This window comes from Notolepis coatsorum (genome assembly GCF_963971535.1).
Source record: "Notolepis coatsorum genome assembly, chromosome: 2".
NCBI classification, from domain to species: Eukaryota; Metazoa; Chordata; class Actinopteri; order Aulopiformes; family Paralepididae; genus Notolepis; species Notolepis coatsorum.
The window spans coordinates 23,296,457-23,318,427 of record NC_140166.1 but is presented as its reverse complement, the minus strand read 5'-3'; the positions used below and the strand labels follow the sequence as shown (position 1 = coordinate 23,318,427).

At 43.0% G+C, this 21,971-nt stretch overlaps 1 protein-coding gene across 1 annotated transcript in view; it reads right to left on the bottom strand.

Moving 5' to 3' along the window:
* Window positions 1–21,971, bottom strand: part of npr3 (natriuretic peptide receptor 3) — a 71,264-nt gene that overhangs the window by 8,837 nt on the left and 40,456 nt on the right. Inside the window, 2 exon segments of the mRNA XM_084308757.1 lie at window positions 1,007–1,101; window positions 21,320–21,455. Coding sequence (XP_084164883.1) covers window positions 1,007–1,101; window positions 21,320–21,455 — 231 coding nt within the window.

Sequence of the window (21,971 nt, the reverse complement as noted above, 5' to 3'; positions counted from 1 at the left end):
TCTATCTGTATGTCATGTATGTCATATATGTTATGATGAATTGAAAATGGGGGACCCTGATGTAAACAAGACGAAAGTCTTTCTCTGGTCTGCATCCCCTTAACAATTGTGTGTATTGAGCTGTACTGTAGTGTATTGTACCCATTCTGCAATCTGTTAATAAAATGTTCAATCAATCAATCAATCAGCTCTATTGAGAAACCATGGCACTCCCCTGACTAAAAGTTGTTTCAAATGAAAACGGCTGGATGTCATTTAGCCAAATCAGCATGGCTGTGAGTGTGAGTCTTTCACCTTTTACATATCTAGCTTTGGCATGGATTGATTGTTTAGATCGCTAGCATGGCTAACAAATGCAATTATATTGTAGTATGCCCCGTTGTTCTGACCAGGATTATGTTAGTTTCTGCTCCGGTGATGCACGCGCACACTGAGTCTGACGTATACAGCACCGTAGCACCTCAAGTTAGTGGTGGGGGAAAATATCCATACAGCAATATTTTTGTTTTCCTTTGGGGACATCATTGCAGTTGAGAAAAGGTAATAAATGGCAATATATCGTAATATCATAATATATAGCAATATTGTGATATTACAATATGACTCTAGTATGGTGATAATATGGGGCCTCTGGTGATTCTCACTCGTACTTTTCCACAACTTTTCTATAACGTCATCCCAAATGTCCGTGACTGTTTTTCTGTGGGCAAAAACGAATGAAGGACCTTTATTTTAGTAGCTGCCATACCATTGGAAACTCGTCATGAAAGCTTTACTTTGACAAGAGGCTGAAATTGTGTAAAATATAGCAAGTGCTGGTCCGGTCCGCCAGAGTGTCTCTGACCTATAGTACCTTTGCCTTAAATCTCCTGTCATTTACCTTTTTTACATCAATGACCATGATTATTTTATTCCCATGACTGCAGAAAATATCTCTGCAGGACTTTCACAACTGTGGGGACCTTTTCCAGCTACTGAGCTGATATCGTAAAGGCTCTTCTCGTACCTCGTAGGTTCCCGCCTCAAGATTGGTCATCGCCATCAAAGAGAAGTCTCCATCTCTGTCACCGTTTCCATCCATGGATACCTGGCCGGCGATTCCTGTCCACCACCACCAAAAGAATCAGAGGATCAATTAGCTACAAGGCCCGAACATTCCAAAGAAAACAGAGAGAGAGAGAGAGAGAGAGAGAGAGAGAGAGAGAGAGAGAGAGAGAGAGAGAGAGAGAGAGAGAGAGAGAGAGAGAGAGAGAGAGAGAGAGAGAGAGAGAGTGTGGAGAAATTCCGTCTCAGCTAATATAACAGGAAATCCCATCCCCATACCAGGGTTTGTGTTGGCTGGGGGGCCAAGAATTGAAATTTCATCCCAGTGTCTACGTTCTGAAATTCTTGGCATTCTTAAAATATTATTTCTTTTAACAAGAAAATACGACCCCGTTCTTGACGATTCCTGAGGAACAAAACATTGTTATTTCACGTTGCGAGCCGGAGCCCGAGCCCCTGAGCCGTCTGCAGCAGGGCCGTGAATGAGGCCTGCCGAGCTGACTTAGAGTTAGGGCTGACTTCTTACTCTAGAGTTAGGGTTAGGGCTGACTTCTTACCCTAGAGTTAGGGTTAGGGCTGACTTCTTACTCTAGAGTTAGGGTTAGGGCTGACTTCTTACTCTAGAGTTAGGGTTAGGGCTGACTTCTTGCTCTAGAGTTAGAGTTAGGGCTGACTTCTTGCTCTAGAGTTAGGGTTAGGGCTGACTTCTTGCTCTAGAGTTAGGGTTAGGGCTGACTTCTTACTCTAGAGTTAGGGTTAGGGCTGACTTCTTACTCTAGAGTTAGGGTTAGGGCTGACTTCTTGCTCTAGAGTTAGGGTTAGGGCTGACTTCTTGCTCTAGAGTTAGGGTTAGGGCTGACTTCTTACTCTAGAGTTAGGGTTAGGGCTGACTTCTTGCTCTAGAGTTAGGGTTAGGGCTGACTTCTTGCTCTAGAGTTAGGGTTAGGGCTGACTTCTTACCCTAGAGTTAGAGTTAGGGCTGACTTCTTACTCTAGAGTTAGGGTTAGGGCTGACTTCTTACCCTAGAGTTAGAGTTAGGGCTGACTTCTTGCTCTAGAGTTAGGGTTAGGGCTGACTTCTTGCTCTAGAGTTAGGGTTAGGGCTGACTTCTTACTCTAGAGTTAGAGTTAGGGCTGACTTCTTACTCTAGAGTTAGGGTTAGGGCTGACTTCTTACTCTAGAGTTAGGGTTAGGGCTGACTTCTTGCTCTAGAGTTAGGGTTAGGGCTGACTTCTTACTCTAGAGTTAGAGTTAGGGCTGACTTCTTGCTCTAGAGTTAGGGTTAGGGCTGACTTCTTGCTCTAGAGTTAGGGTTAGGGCTGACTTCTTGCTCTAGAGTTAGGGTTAGGGCTGACTTCTTACTCTAGAGTTAGAGTTAGGGCTGACTTCTTGCTCTAGAGTTAGGGTTAGGGCTGACTTCTTGCTCTAGAGTTAGGGTTAGGGCTGACTTCTTACTCTAGAGTTAGAGTTAGGGCTGACTTCTTGCTCTAGAGTTAGGGTTAGGGCTGACTTCTTGCTCTAGAGTTAGGGTTAGGGCTGACTTCTTACCCTAGAGTTAGGGTTAGGGCTGACTTCTTGCTCTAGAGTTAGAGTTAGGGCTGACTTCTTACCCTAGAGTTAGAGTTAGGGCTGACTTCTTACTCTAGAGTTAGGGTTAGGGCTGACTTCTTACTCTAGAGTTAGAGTTAGGGCTGACTTCTTGCTCTAGAGTTAGAGTTAGGGCTGACTTCTTGCTCTAGAGTTAGAGTTAGGGCTGACTTCTTACCCTAGAGTTAGGGTTAGGGCTGACTTCTTACTCTAGAGTTAGGGTTAGGGCTGACTTCTTGCTCTAGAGTTAGAGTTAGGGCTGACTTCTTACTCTAGAGTTAGGGTTAGTCATGACTTCTTACTCTAGAGTTAGGGTTAGGGCTGACTTCTTACCCTAGAGTTAGGGTTAGGGCTGACTTCTTACTCTAGAGTTAGAGTTAGGGCTGACTTCTTACCCTAGAGTTAGGGTTAGGGCTGACTTCTTACTCTAGAGTTAGGGTTAGGGCTGACTTCTTACTCTAGAGTTAGGGTTAGGGCTGACTTCTTGCTCTAGAGTTAGGGTTAGGGCTGACTTCTTACTCTAGAGTTAGGGTTAGGGCTGACTTCTTACTCTAGAGTTAGGGTTAGGGCTGACTTCTTACTCTAGAGTTAGGGTTAGGGCTGACTTCTTGCTCTAGAGTTAGGGTTAGGGCTGACTTCTTGCTCTAGAGTTAGGGTTAGGGCTGACTTCTTACTCTAGAGTTAGGGTTAGGGCTGACTTCTTGCTCTAGAGTTAGGGTTAGGGCTGACTTCTTACTCTAGAGTTAGGGTTAGGGCTGACTTCTTACTCTAGAGTTAGAGTTAGGGCTGACTTCTTACTCTAGAGTTAGGGTTAGGGCTGACTTCTTACTCTAGAGTTAGGGTTAGGGCTGACTTCTTACCCTAGAGTTAGGGTTAGGGCTGACTTCTTACCCTAGAGTTAGGGTTAGGGCTGACTTCTTACTCTAGAGTTAGGGTTAGGGCTGACTTCTTACTCTAGAGTTAGGGTTAGGGCTGACTTCTTACTCTAGAGTTAGGGTTAGGGCTGACTTCTTGCTCTAGAGTTAGGGTTAGGGCTGACTTCTTACCCTAGAGTTAGGGTTAGGGCTGACTTCTTACTCTAGAGTTAGGGTTAGGGCTGACTTCTTACTCTAGAGTTAGGGTTAGGGCTGACTTCTTACTCTAGAGTTAGGGTTAGGGCTGACTTCTTGCTCTAGAGTTAGGGTTAGGGCTGACTTCTTACTCTAGAGTTAGGGTTAGGGCTGACTTCTTGCTCTAGAGTTAGGGTTAGGGCTGACTTCTTACTCTAGAGTTAGGGTTAGGGCTGACTTCTTACCCTAGAGTTAGAGTTAGGGCTGACTTCTTACTCTAGAGTTAGGGTTAGGGCTGACTTCTTACTCTAGAGTTAGGGTTAGGGCTGACTTCTTGCTCTAGAGTTAGAGTTAGGGCTGACTTCTTGCTCTAGAGTTAGGGTTAGGGCTGACTTCTTGCTCTAGAGTTAGGGTTAGGGCTGACTTCTTACCCTAGAGTTAGGGTTAGGGCTGACTTCTTGCTCTAGAGTTAGAGTTAGGGCTGACTTCTTACCCTAGAGTTAGAGTTAGGGCTGACTTCTTACTCTAGAGTTAGGGTTAGGGCTGACTTCTTACTCTAGAGTTAGAGTTAGGGCTGACTTCTTGCTCTAGAGTTAGAGTTAGGGCTGACTTCTTGCTCTAGAGTTAGAGTTAGGGCTGACTTCTTACCCTAGAGTTAGGGTTAGGGCTGACTTCTTACTCTAGAGTTAGGGTTAGGGCTGACTTCTTGCTCTAGAGTTAGAGTTAGGGCTGACTTCTTACCCTAGAGTTAGGGTTAGGGCTGACTTCTTACTCTAGAGTTAGGGTTAGGGCTGACTTCTTACCCTAGAGTTAGGGTTAGGGCTGACTTCTTACTCTAGAGTTAGAGTTAGGGCTGACTTCTTACCCTAGAGTTAGGGTTAGGGCTGACTTCTTACTCTAGAGTTAGGGTTAGGGCTGACTTCTTACTCTAGAGTTAGGGTTAGGGCTGACTTCTTGCTCTAGAGTTAGGGTTAGGGCTGACTTCTTACTCTAGAGTTAGGGTTAGGGCTGACTTCTTGCTCTAGAGTTAGGGTTAGGGCTGACTTCTTACTCTAGAGTTAGGGTTAGGGCTGACTTCTTACTCTAGAGTTAGGGTTAGGGCTGACTTCTTACCCTAGAGTTAGGGTTAGGGCTGACTTCTTACCCTAGAGTTAGGGTTAGGGCTGACTTCTTACTCTAGAGTTAGGGTTAGGGCTGACTTCTTGCTCTAGAGTTAGGGTTAGGGCTGACTTCTTACTCTAGAGTTAGGGTTAGGGCTGACTTCTTGCTCTAGAGTTAGAGTTAGGGCTGACTTCTTGCTCTAGAGTTAGGGTTAGGGCTGACTTCTTGCTCTAGAGTTAGGGTTAGGGCTGACTTCTTACTCTAGAGTTAGGGTTAGGGCTGACTTCTTACTCTAGAGTTAGGGTTAGGGCTGACTTCTTACTCTAGAGTTAGGGTTAGGGCTGACTTCTTACTCTAGAGTTAGGGTTAGGGCTGACTTCTTACTCTAGAGTTAGGGTTAGGGCTGACTTCTTACTCTAGAGTTAGGGTTAGGGCTGACTTCTTACTCTAGAGTTAGGGTTAGGGCTGACTTCTTGCTCTAGAGTTAGGGTTAGGGCTGACTTCTTGCTCTAGAGTTAGGGTTAGGGCTGACTTCTTACTCTAGAGTTAGGGTTAGGGCTGACTTCTTACTCTAGAGTTAGGGTTAGGGCTGACTTCTTGCTCTAGAGTTAGGGTTAGGGCTGACTTCTTACTCTAGAGTTAGGGTTAGGGCTGACTTCTTACTCTAGAGTTAGGGTTAGGGCTGACTTCTTGCTCTAGAGTTAGGGTTAGGGCTGACTTCTTGCTCTAGAGTTAGGGTTAGGGCTGACTTCTTACTCTAGAGTTAGGGTTAGGGCTGACTTCTTACTCTAGAGTTAGGGTTAGGGCTGACTTCTTACTCTAGAGTTAGGGTTAGGGCTGACTTCTTACTCTAGAGTTAGGGTTAGGGCTGACTTCTTACCCTAGAGTTAGAGTTAGGGCTGACTTCTTGCTCTAGAGTTAGAGTTAGGGCTGACTTCTTACCCTAGAGTTAGGGTTAGGGCTGACTTCTTACCCTAGAGTTAGGGTTAGGGCTGACTTCTTACTCTAGAGTTAGGGTTAGGGCTGACTTCTTACTCTAGAGTTAGGGTTAGGGCTGACTTCTTACTCTAGAGTTAGAGTTAGGGCTGACTTCTTACTCTAGAGTTAGGGTTAGGGCTGACTTCTTGCTCTAGAGTTAGGGTTAGGGCTGACTTCTTACTCTAGAGTTAGGGTTAGGGCTGACTTCTTACCCTAGAGTTAGAGTTAGGGCTGACTTCTTACTCTAGAGTTAGGGTTAGGGCTGACTTCTTACTCTAGAGTTAGGGTTAGGGCTGACTTCTTGCTCTAGAGTTAGGGTTAGGGCTGACTTCTTGCTCTAGAGTTAGGGTTAGGGCTGACTTCTTACTCTAGAGTTAGGGTTAGGGCTGACTTCTTGCTCTAGAGTTAGGGTTAGGGCTGACTTCTTACTCTAGAGTTAGGGTTAGGGCTGACTTCTTACTCTAGAGTTAGGGTTAGGGCTGACTTCTTACTCTAGAGTTAGGGTTAGGGCTGACTTCTTGCTCTAGAGTTAGGGTTAGGGCTGACTTCTTACTCTAGAGTTAGAGTTAGGGCTGACTTCTTACTCTAGAGTTAGGGTTAGGGCTGGCTTCTTACTCTAGAGTTAGGGTTAGGGCTGACTTCTTACTCTAGAGTTAGGGTTAGGGCTGACTTCTTACTCTAGAGTTAGGGTTAGGGCTGACTTCTTGCTCTAGAGTTAGGGTTAGGGCTGACTTCTTACTCTAGATTAGAGTTAGGGCTGACTTCTTGCTCTAGAGTTAGGGTTAGGGCTGACTTCTTACTCTAGAGTTAGAGTTAGGGCTGACTTCTTACTCTAGAGTTAGGGTTAGGGCTGACTTCTTGCTCTAGAGTTAGAGTTAGGGCTGACTTCTTACCCTAGAGTTAGGGTTAGGGCTGACTTCTTGCTCTAGAGTTAGGGTTAGGGCTGACTTCTTGCTCTAGAGTTAGGGTTAGGGCTGACTTCTTGCTCTAGAGTTAGGGTTAGGGCTGACTTCTTGCTCTAGAGTTAGGGTTAGGGCTGACTTCTTGCTCTAGAGTTAGGGTTAGGGCTGACTTCTTACTCTAGAGTTAGGGTTAGGGCTGACTTCTTACCCTAGAGTTAGGGTTAGGGCTGACTTCTTACTCTAGAGTTAGGGTTAGGGCTGACTTCTTACCCTAGAGTTAGGGTTAGGGCTGACTTCTTACTCTAGAGTTAGGGTTAGGGCTGACTTCTTACCCTAGAGTTAGGGTTAGGGCTGACTTCTTACTCTAGAGTTAGGGTTAGGGCTGACTTCTTACTCTAGAGTTAGGGTTAGGGCTGACTTCTTGCTCTAGAGTTAGGGTTAGGGCTGACTTCTTACCCTAGAGTTAGGGTTAGGGCTGACTTCTTACTCTAGAGTTAGGGTTAGGGCTGACTTCTTACTCTAGAGTTAGGGTTAGGGCTGACTTCTTGCTCTAGAGTTAGGGTTAGGGCTGACTTCTTACTCTAGAGTTAGGGTTAGGGCTGATTTCTTACTCTAGAGTTAGGGTTAGGGCTGACTTCTTACTCTAGAGTTAGGGTTAGGGCTGACTTCTTACTCTAGAGTTAGGGTTAGGGCTGACTTCTTACTCTAGAGTTAGGGTTAGGGCTGACTTCTTACTCTAGAGTTAGGGTTAGGGCTGACTTCTTACTCTAGAGTTAGGGTTAGGGCTGACTTCTTACTCTAGAGTTAGGGTTAGGGCTGACTTCTTGCTCTAGAGTTAGGGTTAGGGCTGACTTCTTGCTCTAGAGTTAGAGTTAGGGCTGACTTCTTGCTCTAGAGTTAGGGTTAGGGCTGACTTCTTACTCTAGAGTTAGGGTTAGGGCTGACTTCTTGCTCTAGAGTTAGGGTTAGGGCTGACTTCTTACTCTAGAGTTAGGGTTAGGGCTGACTTCTTGCTCTAGAGTTAGGGTTAGGGCTGACTTCTTACCCTAGAGTTAGGGTTAGGGCTGACTTCTTATTGATTGATTGATTGATTGATTGAAAAGTTTATTAACAGATTGCAGAATGGGTACAGTACAGTACATCTCAATACATACAATTGTTAAGGGGATGCAGACCAGAGAAAGACTTTCGTCTTGTTTCCACCAGGGTCCCCCATTTCAATTCATCATAACATATATGACATACATGACATACAGATAGACAGTACTGCTACATCTATACATTTATGACATATCAGATTTGCAAATACAGTACTGTTTGTGATACAAAAGTGTCCAGAAAAGGAGTGTATATACATTTGGCGTAGAAACTGTACATTGGAGGAGGTTGGTGGGGTGGGGTTGGGTGAGGGCTGTACATTGGAGGTGGGGGGGGGGGGGGGGGGGGGTTGGGTAGGGGACACACACACATTTTACACTGTACATTGGAATGTTGACAAAGCCTTACTTGGTCATTTACTGTACAACTAGGTTAGGACATTTGTAGGGGCCAGTTTCGAATTGCAGTCTCACGTAGGTGTTTTTTGAGAGTGTTTTTGAAGGTGGGTAGTGATTCACATTCCTTTACAGCTTTAGGCAGGGCGTTCCACATTGATGTGGCATAATTGCGAAACGTGTTTAGTCCCTTGTTTGAGCCGAATCTGGGTTTTACATGATTTGTGGAGCTCCCTCTGGTGTTGTGATCGTGGTATTCACTGACCTTTGGGAAGTATTTTGACATGTACATGGGTACCTTGGTCGCGTAGTGTATCTTGTAGACCAGGCCCATTGCAAGTTGCTGTACTCTGTCGTCTACTCTAAGCCATCCTAGGTTGTCAAAGTGGGCAGGGGTGAGGTGGGTTCTAGGAGTCAGGTCAAGTAGTAGTCTGACTAGCTTGTTTTGAGATGTTTGTAATTTGTTTTTTAGTGCCTTTGAGGTGCTTTGGTACCATGAGGTGCAAGCATAGTCGTAGTACCCTTGAATGAGTGCTCCTGCTAGAGTCTTCAGGGTATTCTTGTTTACCAGAGAGGAGATCCGGTACAAGAATCGCGTTCGTTGGTTGACTTTTTTTATTACATTGGATGCCATTTTGTCACAGGAAAGATTAGCCTCTAGGATGGAACCCAGGTAGGTAATTTCATCTTTCCTTGTGATAATATTGTCACCCACTGTAACCGAGAAGCCGTCGGTCTTGCTGAGTTTGTTATTTGAACCGAAGAGAATGGACTCTGTTTTGCCCATGTGTAATGATAGTTTGTTGTCGGCGAGCCATATGCAGATTTTGCCTAGTTCCGAGCTGAGGGCTTTTTCAACCTGTAACTTGTTCTTGTCAGAGACCAGCAGGGCTGAGTCGTCCGCAAACAGGAACAAGTTGCAGTCACAAGCTGACGACATGTCATTTGCATAAATTAGGAATAGTAGCGGTCCTAGTATGCTTCCTTGTGGAACACCACAGCTCACTGTGAGGGGGGGGGATAGGGTACCGTTTACTTCCACCATCTGTTCCCTCCCCTCCAGGTAGGATTGTATCCAGCTCACTGATAAACTATCAAAACCAATTGCTTTTAGCTTGTCAATCAGAATGGTGTGATTGACAGTGTCGAAGGCCTTTTGTAGGTCCAGCATGACCATGCCGCAGTATTTGCCCGCGTCCACCTCTTGTTTGATGTGGTCGTTCAAGTAGAGAAGGCATGTGTCAGTGGAGTGGGATGTTCTGAAGCCAGATTGGAATTCGTAGATTAGATTTTTTTCCGCGAGGTACTTTTCGATCTGTTCGTATACTATTTTTTCCATGACTTTCGAGATGGATGTAAGGATAGAAACAGGGCGGTAGTTACCCGGGTCTAATTTGCTGCCCTTTTTGTGCAGGGGTGTTACTCTCGCAATTTTGAAGTCCTTGGGGACGTGTCCCTGTTTTATGGAGAGGTTTATTATGTGTGTGATGACTGGGGTGATGGCTGCTGCTGAGTCTCTGAGGAATTTGGAGGGGATGTTGTCATGGCCAGTGGCCTTGTTTGGTTGGAGGGCGCTCAGTTTTTTGAGTACCTCATCTGTAGTTACTATTTCCAGTTTGAAGTCGTCTTTGTGGACGCCTAGGTTCATGTAGTATGCTACTATGTGTTCTACCCCATACTGCCCTGAGTGGGAGGGTAGTTTGTTTACCAGTGTTGTGGCTCTAACTCTAGAGTTAGGGTTAGGGCTGACTTCTTACTCTAGAGTTAGGGTTAGGGCTGACTTCTTACTCTAGAGTTAGAGTTAGGGCTGACTTCTTACTCTAGAGTTAGGGTTAGGGCTGACTTCTTACTCTAGAGTTAGGGTTAGGGCTGACTTCTTACTCTAGAGTTAGGGTTAGGGCTGACTTCTTACTCTAGAGTTAGGGTTAGGGCTGACTTCTTGCTCTAGAGTTAGGGTTAGGGCTGACTTCTTACTCTAGAGTTAGAGTTAGGGCTGACTTCTTGCTCTAGAGTTAGGGTTAGGGCTGACTTCTTACTCTAGAGTTAGGGTTAGGGCTGACTTCTTACTCTAGAGTTAGAGTTAGGGCTGACTTCTTACTCTAGAGTTAGGGTTAGGGCTGACTTCTTACTCTAGAGTTAAAGTTAGGGCTGACTTCTTACTCTAGAGTTAGGGTTAGGGCTGACTTCTTACTCTAGAGTTAGGGTTAGGGCTGACTTCTTGCTCTAGAGTTAGGGTTAGGGCTGACTTCTTACCCTAGAGTTAGGGTTAGGGCTGACTTCTTGCTCTAGAGTTAGGGTTAGGGCTGACTTCTTACCCTAGAGTTAGGGTTAGGGCTGACTTCTTACTCTAGAGTTAGGGTTAGGGCTGACTTCTTACCCTAGAGTTAGGGTTAGGGCTGACTTCTTACTCTAGAGTTAGGGTTAGGGCTGACTTCTTACTCTAGAGTTAGGGTTAGGGCTGACTTCTTGCTCTAGAGTTAGGGTTAGGGCTGACTTCTTGCTCTAGAGTTAGGGTTAGGGCTGACTTCTTACTCTAGAGTTAGGGTTAGGGCTGACTTCTTGCTCTAGAGTTAGGGTTAGGGCTGACTTCTTGCTCTAGAGTTAGGGTTGACTTCTTACTCTAGAGTTAGGGTTAGGGCTGACTTCTTGCTCTAGAGTTAGGGTTAGGGCTGACTTCTTGCTCTAGAGTTAGAGTTAGGGCTGACTTCTTGCTCTAGAGTTAGGGTTAGGGCTGACTTCTTACCCTAGAGTTAGGGTTAGGGCTGACTCCTTGCTCTAGAGTTAGGGTTAGGGCTGACTTCTTACTCTAGAGTTAGGGTTAGGGCTGACTTCTTACCCTAGAGTTAGGGTTAGGGCTGACTTCTTGCTCTAGAGTTAGGGTTAGGGCTGACTTCTTACTCTAGAGTTAGGGTTAGGGCTGACTTCTTACTCTAGAGTTAGGGTTAGGGCTGACTTCTTACCCTAGAGTTAGGGTTAGGGCTGACTTCTTACCCTAGAGTTAGGGTTAGGGCTGACTTCTTACTCTAGAGTTAGGGTTAGGGCTGACTTCTTACTCTAGAGTTAGAGTTAGGGCTGACTTCTTACTCTAGAGTTAGGGTTAGGGCTGACTTCTTACTCTAGAGTTAGGGTTAGGGCTGACTTCTTACCCTAGAGTTAGGGTTAGGGCTGACTTCTTACCCTAGAGTTAGGGTTAGGGCTGACTTCTTACCCTAGAGTTAGAGTTAGGGCTGACTTCTTACCCTAGAGTTAGAGTTAGGGCTGACTTCTTACTCTAGAGTTAGGGTTAGGGCTGACTTCTTACTCTAGAGTTAGGGTTAGGGCTGACTTCTTGCTCTAGAGTTAGGGTTAGGGCTGACTTCTTACCCTAGAGTTAGGGTTAGGGCTGACTTCTTGCTCTAGAGTTAGGGTTAGGGCTGACTTCTTACCCTAGAGTTAGGGTTAGGGCTGACTTCTTACTCTAGAGTTAGGGTTAGGGCTGACTTCTTACCCTAGAGTTAGGGTTAGGGCTGACTTCTTACTCTAGAGTTAGGGTTAGGGCTGACTTCTTACTCTAGAGTTAGGGTTAGGGCTGACTTCTTGCTCTAGAGTTAGGGTTAGGGCTGACTTCTTGCTCTAGAGTTAGGGTTATGGCTGACTTCTTACTCTAGAGTTAGGGTTAGGGCTGACTTCTTGCTCTAGAGTTAGGGTTAGGGCTGACTTCTTGCTCTAGAGTTAGGGTTAGGGCTGACTTCTTACTCTAGAGTTAGGGTTAGGGCTGACTTCTTGCTCTAGAGTTAGGGTTAGGGCTGACTTCTTGCTCTAGAGTTAGAGTTAGGGCTGACTTCTTGCTCTAGAGTTAGGGTTAGGGCTGACTTCTTACTCTAGAGTTAGGGTTAGGGCTGACTTCTTGCTCTAGAGTTAGGGTTAGGGCTGACTTCTTGCTCTAGAGTTAGGGTTAGGGCTGACTTCTTACTCTAGAGTTAGGGTTAGGGCTGACTTCTTGCTCTAGAGTTAGGGTTAGGGCTGACTTCTTACTCTAGAGTTAGGGTTAGGGCTGACTTCTTGCTCTAGAGTTAGGGTTAGGGCTGACTTCTTACCCTAGAGTTAGGGTTAGGGCTGACTTCTTACTCTAGAGTTAGGGTTAGGGCTGACTTCTTACTCTAGAGTTAGGGTTAGGGCTGACTTCTTACTCTAGAGTTAGGGTTAGGGCTGACTTCTTGCTCTAGAGTTAGGGTTAGGGCTGACTTCTTACTCTAGAGTTAGGGTTAGGGCTGACTTCTTACCCTAGAGTTAGGGTTAGGGCTGACTTCTTACCCTAGAGTTAGGGTTAGGGCTGACTTCTTACTCTAGAGTTAGGGTTAGGGCTGACTTCTTACTCTAGAGTTAGAGTTAGGGCTGACTTCTTACTCTAGAGTTAGGGTTAGGGCTGACTTCTTACTCTAGAGTTAGGGTTAGGGCTGACTTCTTACCCTAGAGTTAGGGTTAGGGCTGACTTCTTACCCTAGAGTTAGGGTTAGGGCTGACTTCTTACCCTAGAGTTAGAGTTAGGGCTGACTTCTTACCCTAGAGTTAGGGTTAGGGCTGACTTCTTACCCTAGAGTTAGGGTTAGGGCTGACTTCTTGCTCTAGAGTTAGGGTTAGGGCTGACTTCTTACTCTAGAGTTAGGGTTAGGGCTGACTTCTTACTCTAGAGTTAGGGTTAGGGCTGACTTCTTACTCTAGAGTTAGGGTTAGGGCTGACTTCTTACCCTAGAGTTAGGGTTAGGGCTGACTTCTTACCCTAGAGTTAGGGTTAGGGCTGACTTCTTACTCTAGAGTTAGAGTTAGGGCTGACTTCTTACCCTAGAGTTAGAGTTAGGGCTGACTTCTTGCTCTAGAGTTAGAGTTAGGGCTGACTTCTTACCCTAGAGTTAGGGTTAGGGCTGACTTCTTGCTCTAGAGTTAGAGTTAGGGCTGACTTCTTGCTCTAGAGTTAGAGTTAGGGCTGACTTCTTGCTCTAGAGTTAGGGTTAGGGCTGACTTCTTACCCTAGAGTTAGGGTTAGGGCTGACTTCTTGCTCTAGAGTTAGGGTTAGGGCTGACTTCTTACTCTAGAGTTAGGGTTAGGGCTGACTTCTTACCCTAGAGTTAGGGTTAGGGCTGACTTCTTACCCTAGAGTTAGGGTTAGGGCTGACTTCTTGCTCTAGAGTTAGGGTTAGGGCTGACTTCTTACTCTAGAGTTAGGGTTAGGGCTGACTTCTTACTCTAGAGTTAGGGTTAGGGCTGACTTCTTACCCTAGAGTTAGGGTTAGGGCTGACTTCTTACCCTAGAGTTAGGGTTAGGGCTGACTTCTTGCTCTAGAGTTAGGGTTAGGGCTGACTTCTTACTCTAGAGTTAGGGTTAGGGCTGACTTCTTACCCTAGAGTTAGGGTTAACTTGCATTATTCTCCTCTAGGCTTAGGGTTAACTTCTTACTCTAGAGTTAGAGTTAGGGTTAACTTGTTACTCCTTTAGGTTTAGGGTTGACTGATACAGCAACACTACAGCATGTGAATGGAGCATAGCCATTCACATGTGTTGCTATTTCGAGCCATCAGGATCTGTTCCCTGTCCTACGATAACTGATAACAACTCTGCTTACTTTAAAATAGCCGCAGAAACACTGGGAGCTTAACTCAACTGACCACAGTGACCCCATTAAGGGGACAGTTGGCAGCAGCAGTGACTCAGATCCAGAAGAACAGATCCAGACAGTTCTTGGTCTCACCAGCGTGGACATTTCTTCACCTTCAATGTACAGTTTGTCAGTGGAAGAGCATGCAAGCCAAGTTCACTTCCTGTTATGAATGTGATTCACGCTGTGTTCAATCAGTCAATGTTCCAATTTGTTCAACTTTGACTTGCGAATTTGCGTGGCTTATATGAGAGCGGTTGTTCACCAGAACACCAGGTGGCAGCCCTGTTTTGTTTGCCCTAGCTGTGAGGAAACTTGGCATAACCAAATGTTGTGCCATTTAAAAATAAATTATGAATTCATTAGGCAACAAATATTCCGCACCTTTCTAAAAGCTCTGTGGGTGTTTTATTTACATTTTATATGATTACTCTAGATACAATTCTTATCTATAGCACCTCTTAGCATGCGTGGGCCCGCCGTCGGGCTGTCATGCCCATGCGCGGGACGCACACACGTCGCGGCACTTTGCGAGCGTCTACCGGCTCAGGGCTGCATTTTTCGCCGATCATGTAATATACTGTTCGAAACGTGAAATGTCCTCCATTCGAACGCCACCTCACTCGACCAATTCCGTGCCTCGGTTCTCGAGTTACATGATGATATGTTAGGCGGGTGACTTTTTACAGGCCACGTGTCAAATGATCACATCTGACTATACGCTCGAGAACTGACCAATCACAGCTGATGGCGAAAATGATTAATGATTAGTCAGTGTTGTAGCGGCTGTAGCCAATAAGTGTCCGCTTCCAATGATGCCCCACGTGGGGGGGTCCGTCGGCGGACCGCAAATGACATTGTGTCATAAATCAATATCTCCAGATTGTTCTACAAAAGTATAAACATCATAACCATGTCACAACAGCATTTATAATGTATATTATCATTACCACGTTGGTAGCACTTTATAATAACACCCTGTTATAATACATTTATAAGGTATTTGTAGATAATGAACTAATCATGAACAAACCATTTATATACATTCATAAATGATTATTAAATCATTTATAACTATTTGTATACCATTTACAAAGTATTTATAACGCATTAGTGGATAATGAACTAATCATGAACAAACCATTTATATACATTCATAAATGATTATTAAATCATTTATAACTATATTTGTATAACATTTACAGATTAGTTATACATTATTTATAACTCATTATCAACATTGTTTGTACTTGTTTTGTTCATCATTAAATAATGTTGTTTGAATGTGTAGTAACACATTTGTAGATGCTTTGAAAAATGGATATGAAAAAACGACTATACTGTATCTCCATTTATTTTTCATGTTCAACAAATGATTTGTTAAGACATTCATAAAACATCTATAAATCATTTGCAGATGCTATCGTGGGGGCCAATCTAAAGTGAAGCATATTCATCATTAACAAGTGTCTAATACAGTTAATTATTTGTTTACTTTTTCATCACATGTTACAAATGTTGTAGGCAGCTTTCGGATACACCCTTCTTTGTGACATCAAACAGTGACAGAATTAGGACTAAAGATAAATGCAATTGTATTAACATATAAAATACATGTGCATGACATATAGTGTAACGTGGGGGGGCACTAGGACCCAGGAGTACCCTGGCCAGGTAGAGTATCTAGAGAGGAAGTCTCACACGAGCGAGACTTGACGTCACGTGTGTTGCCGTCTGTTTGAATGGAAGCACGATACAGAACCAAGTTATCCGCGCTGCTCCTGCCCCACGCTTTTAATAAGGTATGAGTAGGTTAAACACCTTTTTTTGTTGGTAAATCTATTCCATCATTTCCGACCTACAAACAACTCTTATATGTTGTGTAGACGTTCGTGTAGATGTGGTGGCCGCTAACGTTACATTTGTTCCTAATGTGTGCTCAGTGCTCAGTATGTATGTGATGACGACACGACACACAAGAGTAATAATTATTTGTGTCGTGTCATCATCACTGAGCACACTGAGCACACATTAGGAACAAATGTATGCGTGAGAATGCGTGAGACTTCCTCTCTAGATACTCTTCAATACCTGGCCAGGGTACATATGTTACACTATATGTCATGCACATGTATTTTATATGTTAATAAAATTGCATTTATCTTTAGTCCTAATTCTGTCACTGTTGATGTCACAAAGAAGGGTGTATCCGAAAGCTGCCTACAACATTTGTAACATGTGATGAAAAAGTAAACAAATAATTAACTGTATTAGACACTTGTTAATGATGAATAGGCTTCACTTTAGATTGGCCCCCACGATAGCATCTGCAAATGATTTATAGATGTTTTATGAATGTCTTAACAAATCATTTGTTGAACATGAAAAATAAATGGAGATACAGTATAGTCGTTTTTTCATATCCATTTTTCAAAGCATCTACAAATGTGTTACTACACATTAAACAACATTATTTTATGATGAACAAATCAAGTACAAACAATGTTGATAATGAGTTATAAATAATGTATAACTAATCTGTAAATGTTATACAAATATAGTTATAAATGATTTAATAATCATTTATGAATGTATATAAATGGTTTGTTCATGATTAGTTCATTATCCACTAATGCGTTATAAATACTTTGTAAATGGTATACAAATATAGTTATAAATGATTTAATAATCATTTATGAATGTATATAAATGGTTTGTTCATGATTAGTTCATTATCTACAAATACCTAATAAATGTATTATAACAGGGTGTTATTATAAAGTGCTACCATACGTGAGTTTAGGAATAGGTTAAAGTGTTATTAGATAGATTTTCCTTCTCGAAATGTCTGTTTATTTTGCGAGAGGCGACCATTTTGGAAAACCTTGAATTATGGGAATTGTAGTTTTTTGTGTGGCCATTTTGTAGCGGACATCCATAGCTCTGGATCTGCGTTGGAATTTTTCAAAACTACACTTCCTGAAAGGATCTATGGCAGGGATCGGCAATAGGCGGCCCGCGGGCCGACATTGGCCCGCCAGCAATCATTTCTGGCCCGTCACGGGAAATATTCACTCGGGACGCCAGGGTGTCTTTTATTGTGAAGCTGTATCTATCTACCGGTAGTCATCAAAAGCATGTCTGTCACTATAGCCAATTGAAATGCTAGAAATGGTCACGTGGACTGGAAGAACCAATGGAATAGTCCCACCGGGCCGCGTGTATATTTCCCTAACGCACTTTCACTTCCGCGTTCGAGATGGAGCGAGTAACAAAATGTGTTAAAAAAACAAAACAAACATCTTTGGATAGCTTCTTTGCAACGGGGAAATATATCGCTTCTTTTAATAAACAGGAGCCATACTTAAAATACGGGTTTATCGCAACAGGTCGGTGATTCTTGCGTGCCGAGTCGACGTCCTCTCTGCATAATATGTGGCGACAACAACAACAACAACAACAACGAGGAAATGATGACAACTGTGTTCAAGTTGGCAGATAAAGTAGCTGCATTCAACGCCAATCTGGAATTGGAGGGCGGCGAGTGGATATGTGACATGTTTCAAACATTAGCAGGGATTTTGGAGGACTTAACAACAAACAAGGTATGATGAGTCGTGTTTTCATGCATTCTGTCTTCTGATCTGTTCATCACGCGCCGCGGTGATCTGCATCAGCAGATCTGCTGTTCATGAATGAATGAATGAATGAAAACTTTATTTAACAGATTGCAGAATGGGTACAATACAGTACGGCGCAATACACACAATTGTTAAGGGGATGCAGACCAGAGAAAAACATTTGTCTTTTTTCACTATATTAAATTAGCCATTGTTTTTGATCCTGGCCCGCCAAGCAATGGCTTGGGGAAAATCTGGCCCGTGGCCAAACCTAATTGCCGACCCCTGATCTATGGGGTTCAAGGTTCATAGTTCTGTATGCATTTTTTTTATAACTCTTATTATTTGGGATAATATACCACAAAACTTAACGTTATTGACAAATATTGAAACGCAGTTAGTTTCTCTTCCCTATTGTTAGCATGCAGCAACAATTAGATCTGAAATTCTTTTCAAAACGGTTGCACCGTGGTGAAAATAAAAAAGTACAGTAGATTACAGTAGATTTCATTATCTGTGCTTACTTCTTATGCACGCCTGGTGATACTAAATCCAAATTGAACTCGGCCATTTGAAAGATAATATATGTATATATATAAATGTGCGAATTGGCTATAATACGGTAATTTATACGCCTGCTATTCTATATTCTATAATAATATTTCAAATTGCATTGGTCCGGATGGGAGAATTCAGTACTGTATCTACAGAACCTTCTGTTTAATCATCTTCCCTTTATTAATTTCCTTAGATTTTTTTGTACACAGTTTTTAATGTTTGGTCATTATTAGCATGGTGTTATTCACTGTCAAAGATGCAAAGATAATTCATATTCTCCTTTGTTTCATCACAATTTAAACAAGCCTAGTAATAGACACAATATTTCTGACACTGGGAATACATTCACTGAGGTCCATAGATGTTCCTAGATACCAAGAAGAAGTGGAGCAATATTCAATTTACTTAGGTATGTATTTTAGGCGGATTTTCAGAAAATAGGCTTCGGGCTTAAGAGGTTAAGCACACATATTTGAATTGATTTTTATAAAGTTTTGACCTGTACTACATAAGACTTCAGGCTATGGAACCGCAGTGTTTTCCAGCTCATGCTGGAACTTGAAAACAGGAATCTGGCAACCACTAAAGAGAAATGCGAGTACACAAGTTCAACTCAAGTTCAAACCTATGTTACTCTATTTCATTAGCATTAAAAGTGATTGTACTTTTTTGCTTTAGAATGTTACCTTTCAAAAAAGACCAGGCTCGTGCATGTGCTATAAGTATAAAGTATAAAGCTAAGCTTTGCAAAAAAAGTATGCAGTCTCAAAAAGAAAAAGAAAAATGGCCCCGTTTTGGGGGTGATGCGTGAAGAGGTTAAGTGTAATTTCCTCTGTGGAGTTTGGGGGTGGGGGCGTGGGATTCGCTGGTTTCCTCGTGGTGGCGAGGGCGCTGGGACCGGGGAAGATGGCACGGCCCGCGGGGGTGGCATTCCCGTCTACGTGCTTGGCGGTGTGAGTGGCACGCAGGCTGTTTGTGTTTTCCTTCGGTCATGGCACGCTTTATCAGGGTGTGTGTATTGGATGGGGATGTGGTGGGAATTGATGTGTGGGGTGTTTGGGGGACTGGCTGTTTCGGGGGGGTTCACGTGCCTTCGAGCAACATTCTACTTATTGTACTTATTTTATGCCTAGTTTTATGTCTGCACGTTTACGTTGCACTACTTTTATTGTCTTTTATTCCTATGCTTATGTCTGCAATTTATGCATTGTTTTTTATTCTGTCAACTACTGTATATGCTGGTTTTATGCCTATGTTAATTTTATACTAATTGCTGTGGGGCACTTTGGACTGTATGAAAAGTGGTATATAGATAGAGTTATTGGGTCTCATCCCCGAATTTTTTTCAAATAGTTATTGTGGAAGACTTATCTTGGAACCACTGAGACAGAATCAATGACAAGTTCACTCTGAGTCCTGAACGTGCTGGTAATATGTCTTAAGTGGCTGAAACGGTCGCACAAATTATATGATCTGATATCTGCTTGGATAATGGCATTCTGTCTTAAACTCGAAAGCGCGTTCCCGTTCAGGTAATTTGCATACAAAACAACGCCTCCAGAGCTCCTTATAAGGCAAAGTAATGACGCAGTGTGTGGAAATGGATGCGGAAGCGACCCATTGCGACCCATCGAAATGAGATTAGATGAATGTATTGTCATCATATACAGCTCGTGGTACACCTGCCGCACCGCGCGCGCGCACACACACACACACACACACACACACACACACATGTGCGCGCACGCAGTATACTGTAGCCTACGGGCCGCTACGGCGTAATGAATGAACGCAGTATAGGCTTATTATTACATTAATGCCTACGGCGTAATGAATGAACGCAGTATAGGCTTATTATTCCATTAATGACTTGTTGCATTAGGATTTAAATACTATATGCTCTGCGCTACTGTACGTAGGGCAGAGGCAGAGCATATATAGTATCTACTAAATCCTAATGAAACAAGTAACTAGAATATATTAAGCCTATATTGTTCATTAGACATGTAGGCCATACTGGCGCACACAAGACTTGTTATGGAATATTAATGCAGTCTATTGCCATGCGATTAGCTTTAGTTCTTATTTATTTATTTATCCACTGTCATTTCAGTGTTGGTGTATAGGCTATATAGTGTATTTCAATATAAGTTTAATTGATTAATGATATATTCAAAGGAATGCAGGTTTATAGCTATATCAACCCCCTCCAATGTACAGTAAATGACCATGTATGGTTGTCAATATTCCAATGTACAGTTTTGCTTGTACAGTGTCCCCCCCCCCCCACCTACCCAACCTCCTCCAACAGTTTCTACGTCAAATGTATATACTCTCGTTTCTGGACTCTTTTTGTATCACAAACAGTACTGTATTTGCAAATCTGGTATGTCATAAATGTATAGATGTAGCAGTACTGTCTATCTGTATGTCGTGTATGTCATATATGTTATGATGAATTGAAAATGGGGGACCCTGATGTAAACTAGACGAAAGTCTTTCTCTGGTCTGCATCCCCTTAACAATTGTATGTAATTGAGCTGTACTGTATTGTACCCATTCTGCAATCTGTTAATAAAGTTTTCAATCAATCAATCAATCAATCAAACAAAGGTCTGTCCCATTGTATACCAATCAATGGGATATATTGCATGTTGACCTGCATTCTTTCAAATGTATATAATTAATCATTAAAACAGATTAAGAAATACAAATTCCACAGAAGGCATTAAATAATTATTATTTTCAATCATTTCACAATAATTGCATAATTGTGTTTGAATATCTGAGTAATTAAAGTAATTATACATTTGTCCAAAATAGTTGGTTCAGATATGGTTAAGCAGCTGCCCTGTGATCAGATGAATCCATATTATTTATTTTTCCGACATCAAATAACATAATTTCTTATCGTAAAGATATTGTCATATTTATTTTAATTATGATTAAGTAATTAATTCCAATGAGGCCTGTAGCGTTGATGTGAAGGAATCACTATGAGAACACAGTCTGTCAAGTTAAAAAAAAATTATTAGTCAATCAATCATAAGACTGCTCCTCAGCAGTCTTAAATCTGCTCTCAGCCACGATCAAATCTGATCTCAGGAAAATTTGGGGACTCGCGCTCCCAGCCCTAATATGTCTTAAATGGGCCGAAATCTGGCTAAGACAACATTTTTGGTCGTAAATTCGTTCGGGAATGAGACCCATTCATATTTATTATTATATTTAAAAAAAAATTATGCATTGAAATGTCTGTAAGTCTCGACTGCATTGAAAATGAGGGTGACCTCAATTGTCCTTTCGAGAATAAATAAAGGTTTGAAGTGTTAACAGTTTAAGATGTATATACCCTCGAATGTCCTGTTCCTCATGCGATGGGTGATCTCCGCTCCGTCCTTCTTGCTGTGCCCACTCCTCATGGCTTCATGCAGGGCGATGGCGTACAGCAGCAGGGCGTCATGGAAACCCTCCACAAACATGTTGATCTGAAACCAAAAACACAGTACGGCTGTAAAGGGGAGAAGGTTACGGCTACAACCTCGCTGCTCAGGGTCTGTATCTGTGTGTATCTGACTGTGCCTGACTATATCTGACTGTATCTGACCATATCTGACCACATCTGACCGCATCTGACCGCATCTGTCCGTATCTGACCGTATCTGTGTGTATCTGACTGTATCTGTGTGTATCTGACTGTATCCGACCGTATCCATCCGTATCCATCCGTATCTGACCGCATCTGTCCGTATCTGACTGTATCTATCTAGGAACTATTAGGAAAGGGCTGCACACTCTCTCCACTGGTTTCACACAGTAAAAGAGGAACAAGACGTTTCACGAACGAGCCTGCTTATTTTGCGTGCACCTGGAGGACTGAAAAGCCTCTCCACTAGTAGGTGATCAGGATCCTCCCTGGGCAGACACATAGAATTATATAGAAGAAGAATATTCTCCTTGTGAACTATCCACTATCCAGATTTGCAACATGAACATAAAACATG